Source organism: Marmota marmota, unplaced genomic scaffold (assembly GCF_001458135.2).
Source record: "Marmota marmota marmota unplaced genomic scaffold, marMar, whole genome shotgun sequence".
Classification (NCBI taxonomy): Eukaryota; Metazoa; Chordata; class Mammalia; order Rodentia; family Sciuridae; genus Marmota; species Marmota marmota.
Genome location: NW_026000242.1, coordinates 4914332 through 4924001, shown reverse-complemented (window position 1 = coordinate 4924001; position 9670 = coordinate 4914332). Strand labels below are relative to the sequence as shown.

General features: G+C 49.8%; 1 protein-coding gene across 7 annotated transcripts in view; it reads right to left on the bottom strand.

Moving 5' to 3' along the window:
- Positions 1-228: 228 nt before the first annotated feature.
- The window catches only part of Usp2 (ubiquitin specific peptidase 2), a 25686-nt gene continuing 16244 nt past the window's right edge, over positions 229-9670 (bottom strand). For 4 of the 7 annotated variants that reach the window (XM_048795917.1, XM_048795919.1, XM_048795916.1 and 1 more), the window contains exons 3-14: positions 6083-6133; positions 5108-5231; positions 4791-4902; positions 4586-4696; positions 4332-4396; positions 3789-3892; positions 3621-3701; positions 3409-3487; positions 2740-2847; positions 2444-2564; positions 1915-1994; positions 229-1578 (exon numbers count right to left, since the gene is read on the bottom strand). In XM_048795917.1, coding sequence (XP_048651874.1) covers positions 1397-1578; positions 1915-1994; positions 2444-2564; positions 2740-2847; positions 3409-3487; positions 3621-3701; positions 3789-3892; positions 4332-4396; positions 4586-4696; positions 4791-4902; positions 5108-5231; positions 6083-6133 — 1218 coding nt within the window. In that variant the 3' untranslated portion in view covers positions 229-1396. Of the gene's footprint in view, positions 1995-2443; positions 2565-2739; positions 2848-3408; positions 3488-3620; positions 3702-3788; positions 3893-4331; positions 4397-4585; positions 4697-4790; positions 4903-5107; positions 5232-6082; positions 6134-9670 lie in introns of all 7 variants that reach the window. The other 3 variants (XM_015489735.2, XM_048795920.1, XM_015489734.2) reach the window with 1 other exon arrangement.

Below are 9670 nucleotides of genomic sequence, written 5' to 3'. Positions count from 1 at the left end.
TCTAAAAATAAATAAAATGCAGGAAAAAAATCAGTACTCAGTGAATCTTGATGAATAATATAGTTTTCAAAATGCACTCTTTCAGCTTTTCTATAGAATTGAAAAATTTAACAAGTGAATAACTTTTTCCAGAACTTACTTGGAGAATGAATTACATGGCCCTTAATATGCTTGGAGCCCTTCCTGCATTCACACCCCTCCCAAATCAAGATTCCACCACTTACCAGCTTCTTTCTCAAAGCTATTATTTATTCTGTACAAGGTTCCACTGTACATTAGACATTCTTCTACTCTTGCTTACACAGTAAACAAGTGTACACCAGCCCTTGGGCTCAGATTCACAGGTCTTCCCTAGAAAAGGGTGTCAGGCCAGGTAAAACTCAGGGTGTCTTTCTCTGGTGCCTGGTCCCAGGAGCACTGGGATGCTCCAGGCTCCCTGGGGCACAGGCTGGGCCCAGCTGTGGGGTGTGCAAAGTGCACAGTGCTCCATGCCTCAGTGCTGAACAACTTTGCTCTCTGGGATGGCATGGAGTTTTGTCTAACAACTTAGGGCAAAACCCAGGAATCATACAACAGAGGCAAGATGTCCCCAGACACCCAGGCTCCAGCTCCTAAGGAAGGACCAAAGGCCAACACCAAGAGGAGCTGAGGGGTGGCATGGGCATCCCTGAGAAACTCGGTCCAGAGGGCCTGTGTCTAGGAGGCTCTGAGAAGGGGCAGGTGGCAGGAAGGCAAGGGGAAAGGGATGTTAAAAGAGAATAAATTAAAGGAGAGAAGCTCGAGGGACGGGGGGCTTGTGCTATCCTTCAAACAGCTAGGGAGTAGACCAGGGTAGGTAAGAGGTGGCGGGCAGGAAGGACTGATACACTATCGTAAGAAATCGTTTTACCTACTTCCCTCTTAGCCTCACTGCAATGCACAACGTACCAGGGGCTCAGGGCGGGACCCTATTTCCCCCAGTGGGTTTGAACATGGCACTGGGGAAAAGGGAAGGGACTGAGGGATATTTCAGGGAGGGGCAGTTACCCCCTGGTCCCCAAATGCTATAAGGCACAATTCTTGGAGGCAACTAGATTCCATCCAAAACAAAATGAAAAACCCAAAACAAAAACTTGTTTAGATCCCAGGTCTACTGTGGTGTGCTTGGGCCTGGCCAACCCCGCCTAGCACCACAGGGGGCTAGCACTGGGAAAGTTCTACTTGAAGAATTACACAAAAAGGACCAGCCCAACATGCCAGCTGTGAAGAGGTGTGGAGGAGAGGGTCTCCAGTCTGAACACTTTCATTACTGTAAGTAAAAAAAGCTGGGCATTAAAAAAAAACCCAAACCAGCTTTCCTCAAAGATGTCCCCTTGCCTGTGCCCTTGGAGTTAGCAGCGTTAAGAGGGCTCTTGGCTCATGGGTGCTTCCTGCTCTGGACCGGTGAGCAGGTCCAGGTAGAGACAGGCGCCAGCTCCTCAACGGTGCCATGATTCAGGCAATGATGCTCCCAGAAGGCTCCAGAGGGCGCTGTCTTCCCAGGAGGCGCAGGGGCTGTAGAGGACGGCAGGTGGACGAAGATCTTCTCCCCACAGACTGCTGTTGTTTATTACACACAGGAAAAAACCACAAGCTTAAAAATGCACACAAGAGAAGCCGAGGGAGCACTGTGCTGACTCCGGTCTCTGTGTCCAGTGGATCTTCCCGCCAGGCCATGGCTTGGGGGCACCCAGCTCCTTGCTCCAGACCCTGACCAGGCTGCATCAACTCCTGCTCAGCAGCTTTATTTTAGTTTATTTTTCTCTTATTTGTCAGGTTTTTTTTTTGTTGTTGTTGTTTTTTTAGGTTTTTTTTTTTTCTGTCTTTTTAAAAAACTTAGGGTGTGGGGCCACCACGGGGAAGGGGTAAGGGCTGTAGCTCCTTGCTGCTACATACGGGAGGGTGGACTGGCCAACTCGTAGAAGAGCAAATAGGCGTCGCTGGTGCGGACTTGGCTGGAGGACATGGGCGTGACACTGTGAAGAGAGCAGGGAAAAGTCAGAGTCCTGGCCCGGGAGGCCATCAGGTTCACAGAGCTGAGTGGCTGAAGAAGTGTGAGGCCCCTGTCTCTCACTTCTCTATTACACACCCACAGCCAAACTCTGTTGGTTTGGTTAGGTTAATACTGGGGGTTGAACTCAGGGGAACTTTACCACTGAGCCACATCCCCAGCCCTTTTTATTTTTTAAAAAAATTTGAGACAGGTCCTCCCTCAGTTGCTAAGGTGGCCTCAAACCTGGAATCCTCTTGCATCAGCCTCCCAAGTTGCTGGGACTACAAGGCATGCGCCACCAGGCTTGGCCCAACTTCTGTCTTTTGATAGCCTCAGGATGGGCAGACTTGTGTGTGTTAAGTAGCTTTTGAGCACGCACTGAGAGACATATGGTCTGACAGCCAGGAGCCCTGCCTGAGCCCCCTCTCTCACCTGGAGTCATTGAAAGTGTGCCATTCGCCTGTCACTGGACTTCGGCAGTAGGCTGTATAATGGCCGCCCATGGTGGTTCCGGAGTGATTGGACACAGCATACAGGTTGTAAACAGCGTGGTCTGGGGAGGAAATGCAAGGCATCGAGTCCGGAGGCATTCTCTACCGCCCTATTCCCTCCTCCTGCCTCTTCTTCCCAATCTTTTGCTAACTCATGTTAGCTTCCTGCCATTTCCTTGCTTCCCACCTGTATCTTAGACACTGTGCCCTGATTCTTCACTTCTTGAAGATACTCACTGGTGTTTTCTGAGGCAAATTCTCTCAAGTCCAGGTCTTTTAGTGGGAAATTCACAAATGTTGTGAGCTTGCTGGTTCGTATCCTGGATTCTGAGAACCGCTTCAGGTCTGGGATTGATGAGTTAAGGACAGATGGCATGGCAAGAACAGAGGCAACTAGATGAGACCACACAAGCAACTGCACCTTCCTCAGGAAGCAGAAAAGCAAACACAAGGAAGTCTACAAGTTTCAAATTTTCCTACTCTGCTCCCCTCACCAAAATTTTGGTGATTTTTGATGATCTCTTTGTCATCAGTCATTCTCATAAGTCAGGTCCCTGCTAGGTGCAGTGGCACAGGAGGCCGAGGCAGGAGGACTGCAATTTCAGTCAGCCTCAGCAACTTAGGAGACCCTGTCTCTAAATAAAATTTAAAAAGGGCTAGGGCCAGGTGCAGCAGTGCAAGCCTGTAATCCCAGTGGCTCAGGAGGATGAGATAAGAGAATCACAAGTTCAAAGCCAGCCTCAGTAATGGCGAGGTGCAAAGCAACTCAGTGAGACCCTGTCTCTAAATAAAATACAAAATAGGACTGGGGATGTGTCTCAGTGGTTGAGTGCCACTGAGTTCAATCCCAAGTACTCCCCCCACCAAAAAAAAAAAAAAGCCAAGGCCCAGGGACCTTAAGGATACGGAGCACCAAGATCTTTGGGAACCTCTGGATGGAGAACTTCTTTATACATCTTTTTCTGGCTCGGCAGCGACAGCATGTCTGAAAGACAAGATAAACAGAGCTAACGAACCTGTGGGAGAAATCAAAGGGCAAGTCCAGTAACTCCTCGGCTGGACTTTCCCAGAGAAGTCTCATGGAAATATGTTGTTGCTGTCACCAAAGGATGACTTACTGGCTTTTCATCACCATCAAGCACATCCTCTTTGGTGAAGAGCCTCATGCAGTCCATTAGTGTTACCTCAGGATAACCTCGCTGGAGAAAAAGAAAAGTAAAGGTCAGCTGTTGATGACATGGAAGGACAGGAGGGAGCTCCAAACGTGGGGCAACAGTAGTGCATACCTTAGCAATGGGCAGTGAGAGGTCCCAGAAGGGATCAAAGACTGTAGAGCAGTAACCACAGTCGGTACATGTCAGGGAGCTCTTTAGCTGCCCAACAAAGAGATCTGGGAAGAGAAGGTCAGGAGATGCTGAACACGGGGGGTGCACACAGTCTTCTCACTGTTCCTGCCTCAGTTTGTTGGATGTGGGCAGAAGCAGAGTTCCCCACAGAATGACTCTTAAGGCTTTTCTTTTTTGCAGTGCTGATGGGACCCAGGGCTTCACACGTGCCAGGCAAGTGCTCCCCCACTGGGCTGACCCCAGATCTACTCAGGGCTTTTTTTTTTTTTTTGAGAGAATTTTTAATATTTACTTTTTAGTTTTTGGCGGACACAACATCTTTGTTTGTATGTGGTGCTGAGGATCGAACCCGGGCTGTACTCATGCCAGGTGAGCGCGCTACCGCTTGAGCCACATCCCCAGCCCATACTCAGGGCTTTTCATGCTCCGCTCAGGTGAAACAGATTACAATAAGGCAGCCATTTTTTCCGTCTGTGCACTTACCCCCAATCCGACTGTCTTCTCGTTCTAGATATTTCCTCCACATCTGTCGCCCTTTTTCATCATCACTGGGAACCAAAGAAGGAAGAAAACTAGGTCAGAGCTCTAACCATGTTAAGCTTAAGGGTATGTCAACGTGGATCTTTGATCTTCAAAAGCAAATCTGGTTCTCCCCAAAATCATTTACCCCAAAGAAATAGGCTGAAAATTCAAGTTCACAAAAGTTTTGTTTCCATATAGCATCCTCCCCTACTTACGGGAGATGATCAAGGTTCTCAGGGTTGGACTTAGGCCTCACTGTGACTCGGTTCACCTCATTGTGGAGCCCATCCAGAAGAAAGCGGAGGAACTCCTGAGCATCCTGCTGACTAACCCAGAGAAAAAAGTGTGAGCAACACTTCTGTATCAAGGCTCTGCTCTTGCTGCCACCCACCCTGGAGGACATGTCTGCAGGGCCCTTACTTATAACCAACGAAGCGTGGTGCATATCTCTGGATCTGGGTCTTGAACTCAGAAGGGCTCACCACATCATTGGGGGATGAAGTCCATATGGTCTGGATTAGTTTTGCAAACTCTGTTGAAAGAAGAGAACAGAGAAAGGGTGTGGAGGGCAGGTGAGATATTTTCTATAAGAAACTCAAACTAGAATCCCAACAAAAAGTAGGCAAAGACAGAAAAGTAGAGAGGTATTTCTAAAACACAACTATTTGTACTATTCGAGTAGAGTGGAAAAAGCATCAAGTGAGGAAGCAGGGCCATGTCCATGCAGGATTCCTCACCTTCCATGAGGGTTGTGTGTGCATTGCTGGTGTGGCTGAGGTCCCGCATATAGAGCCTCTGGAGGCAGTAATCTCTCAGCTCCCGGGTGTTGCTCAGGCACTGCAGAATCGAGTTCATGAAGCACTACAAGAGATGATCCAGAAAATCAGCGGGTACCACAGTATTGACCTTAAATGTCCCCCAAAGATTAGAAACTTGGACCCCAGCCCATGGTGCTGGACATTTTAAGTGGGGCTCTAGGGGAGGTCTTTAGGTCACTGGGAATACACCCTTGAAGGGGACTGTGGGACCCCAGTCTCTTTTCTCTTTCGTGTCCTGGCCATGAGGTGAGTGGTTTTGCTTTACCATGTTCCTGCCATGATGTGCTGCCTCACTGTAAGCTCAAAGCAATAGGGCCAATTAATTGTTCATGAACTGAAACCTCTGTGAGCCAAAAACCGTGTTGTCTTTATAAGTTGATTTATCTCTGGTATATATTTATCTATACAGTGGGGGAGATCAAACTTTTATGTGGCATCTCTATTACTTAGCACCAAAGTCTCTTTGTTTCATCTACCTAGAAATGAACTTCTTACAGCCTCAAGTTTCTCTTTTTCTATGTGAAGGGGGTGAAGTGAAGCAAATTGCTACTATTGGCCCAGGAGACATAACTGGTTGTTTACAACTGAGGTGAGCAAAAGGGAGTGGGTACGCTGGACAGAAGGGGTGGGAAGCAATGGGTATCCTCAAGGAGAAGGATCCAGGAGAGAAGCAAGCTGACAGTTAAAAGGGGAACTTCCTTTTGGCAGTGCTTCCTGCTGGGGGCGGGTGAGGCAGAGCCTAGCAATTCCATGAAACACTCGCCAGGAAGGAGAGGTACCAACTGCCCTAGAGGGCAGGGAGTCAGTTGGAGCCAGGAAGGGACTCTGGTTAAATTTTCCCAGTCAGAAGAATAGGAGTGGCCCCAGGAAAAAGGTAGGCTAGAAAGAACTTACCGTGTTCCCAAGGTTTCGAAGACCAGCCAGACCCTGGGCACTCTTAGAATTCTGTAAGCAAAGAACACAAAATATGTAAGAATGAGGCAAAGTGGCTGGCCCTCTGCTGGGCTCTCTCATGCAACTGTCTGCCAGCTGGAGCCATAGCAGCAGGCCACACCTGTTTTCTTTTCAACCTTAGTCCCTGTACCTTGGAGGAAAGAGGGCTGAAGAAAACACAACTAAAACACAACTATTTGCACTATTCGAGTAGAGTGGAAAAAGCATCAAGTGAGGAAGCAGGGCCATGTCCATGCAGGATTCCTCACCTTCCATGAAGAAAGCTTATTAATTTCAACACACAACAAAAAATGTTCTTCAGGGGTTTTCTTTCTTGTATGCACTACATATTCCCCATCTTTATGTTATTGTAAATTCTCTTCTACAGTAGTGACTGGAGATTAGAACTACAGACTAGGAATTCATATATTAGAGTATTTAAGTCCCAAATCCAGGCCTGTCTCAAATGACCTACATTTAGACTAGATGTCCAATATAGAAAGCAGCTATCCTAACAGGCACTTCAAGGAGCTTATGAAAAGTTAAATGACAAAACACCCAATTAAGTTTCGATATTCAGCTGGGAAAAACTCAAGTCGTCTACCATTCTGAATTGCCAGAGACAGGTGGAATTCCTTCCAGCTGAGCTCAGCTCCTAAGGGCTGATGAAAGGCTGGGAGAATCCTCCCTGCCTGGTTCCGGTTTCAACATCCTGACTGGCCACTGACTTGAGAATCCTTCTTATGGCATACTGCAGCCAAGCCGAGGTGAGCACCTGGCTGAAGGTGCCACTCTTGCTCTTGTCTCTATTGTGGAGGTTGGTGAGGGGGCTGGAGAGAGAGCAGGTGCTAGATTGCGGACTCTGAGCATTGTTTGTCAAGGGATCTTGGCTAATCCTGGGCATACCTCCAAAGGAATCAGAAGACCTTCAGCCCAAAGGGTTAAAGAAACAGTTTGCAGGTGAGTCTGCCGCTCCCTCTTTCAGGAAGGGCACCTGGGAGCAGGCAACTCTGGAGCAACACTGGCTGGGGCATGCGTGGGGCCAGCTCAACCCTGATCAGAACAGGAGCCTGAAATAACTCAGCTAAAATTACTCATGCCATGTGCTGACAGCCTCATAGGCTGTCAGCAGCTCAAAGCCCATGAGATTGTCAGTTGGGGGGGGGGTGGGGAGGAGCAGGTTGAAGGAGGGCTTTTCTCAAGAACTGCCTTGCCCATCCCATAAGTAAGAGGATCCCTTCCCTGGCCAGTTGTCAGGTCCAATCCTAACAGGTAAGGGAGAAAATACACCCAGAAGAGAGACCTGATTTAAAACTGGGGCTGGAAAGAACGCCTACTGGCAGCAGGTAGGGTGTGAGCATCCTGCTTGCTGGGGATGGCAGGATGCAGCCACAAACAAAATCTGAATTTTACCTCACTGACAGTCTAAACCCCAATGTTCCAGGAAAAGGGCCACCAGAGATGATTCCCCAGGACAGAGATCTTATTAGCATTTTCAGGCAGAATTGATGAAAGATTCCCAGGGGGCCCAACAACAACAACAACAAAAAAAAAGGCTACAGAAGTCTCCATGTTGCCCATTTGGAACCATACTTAAATGTTAAGTGTGCCCACACAGAATGCCCACTCTTACACCTATTTTTGGCAGTGCTTTATTAGCTCTTATCCTCTGTGCCTCAGAGGACATCTGTCTAAACAGGCTGTATATGCAAAGCATTCTACCACTGGTGACCATGTCCATATACACCAAAGCAGGCCCTCAGCTGAGACAATATCACACCAAGCACTAGTGGGGATGGGGAAAGGGACACCAGAGTCATCTGCCTACAGAGGCACTCCTGTTTTCACTCTGACCCAGCAGTGGGAGGTAAAGGAGGGTGTTTCATCTCTCATGGTTACTATTCCTAAGGATCTAATACTTCTGTTGGTCTTGGGGTGGGGAAAGGAGAGAGGATCCTTTAAGGCATCACTAGACCCCTCTCCTAATTTTAATTTTTCTTTCTTAGGATGGGGAGTTGTGCTTTTGTCTAAAATTTCCTGAGTTTAAAACTGCATGCCAATTTCTGAGCACTCTGTGTGGAATGTGGGGGGTAGCAGTCAGGGGTAAGAGACTAGGGGAGATCAGGGCTGCTCTATGCCCAGCCAGATATTCTTCTGCCATGAATAGGAAATCAGGAGCTCTAGGGAAAGTCAGCACTTTCCATTCCAGAGAGGAACAAAATGTTCCAGGAGTGACCTTTCTTACAGGGCAAACAATCCTACCTCAGCCTGGCAGGGAGAGAGAGGCTAGAACTTGAGGAGGTGGGATAGAGACCCTGCAGAGGCAGCCTTTTACAGGGAAAGCAGAAGGAAAGCTGTTATGCTGAGACTCATGTGCAAAGAGTTGAGAAAGTTTGGACCCTGTGCTCCCTTATACTAAGCCATCAACAAACCTAGTTTTGACTCTGTAGCAAGCTCTGTTCTAGAGAGCAGATGCCACCTCTAGAGTTGGTAAATAGCACTCCTTTCCCAGGGCAGGAGCCAGGGCTCAAAGAGTTGTCCCCTGGGCTAATGCAGAGGTGTCATCTTGGGTATGGGGCCTACTGAGGTTTTTGTCTTCATACTGGAGACCCCAGTCTTCATATTGGAGACGCTTTTTACCTGCGCAGGGAGGGTCAGCCATGAGTCCTGGCTGCAGCCAAGGAGCCCAGTGTGGCCCTGGCACGGGGCAGGACACGCACTGCCAACACGGGAGCTGCTGCCTGTTACATAAGACCTGTCAAGCTCAGGCCCCTTCTCCCTTCCCCAAGGGGACGGTGCCCAGCCTCAGTCCCAGCATTACTCAGGGCAGCTGCTTCGATTGAGGGATCCCCTGCCTACTTCCCACACCTGGAGGGCCTGCAAGAGAAAGGAAGTTGCCCCCCTTTACCTGTCTGCAACTCCTCTGCCCTTCACGGGGTCAAAGGACCCCGTCACCAACCCCTGGGCGAGAGCCCTTTGGGAACAGAGTGGGAGGCGGCCCCTTCGACCAGCCTTCCTTGCTGGGGTCTGGCCTGGGAGGAGTCACCCGGCAGAGTCCAGCGTGCTGCCGGTTCCCTCACACACCAGCCCTAGTCAAGGTTACGCTTTCCTGCACCTGTCCTGATAGGTGCCCGGAATTAAGAGACCGAGAGCCACCTGGTGCCCAGGTCACCGACAGGGAGGGTAAGGGGGACTCGGAGGTTGGGACCTGGACAAGGGGAGGGGGCCGCGAGTAAGAGTGTGATCACCTGGGGAGGGGGCATTCCTTGCTGGGAGACCATGGGAAAGGAGGGGTGGGGGCTGGGAAGAATCCGTCCCCCCCGCTGAGGGGCGCGTGGCGGTCCGGGGACATCCTGGGGAGGAGGCGGGACCCCAGACCCTTGGCGTGGGGGGTCCCGGAAAGGGGCCCGCGTACCTTGGCTTTGTTGAGCAGAAGCCCCACGAAGGTGGAGAGCAGCAGGGACGGGGAGAGAGGGGAGCGCGGCCTCAGCTCCTTGGCGAGGGCGGGAAAGGGGGCGGCCGGGGGCTCCTCGGGCAGGGTCACCGTGT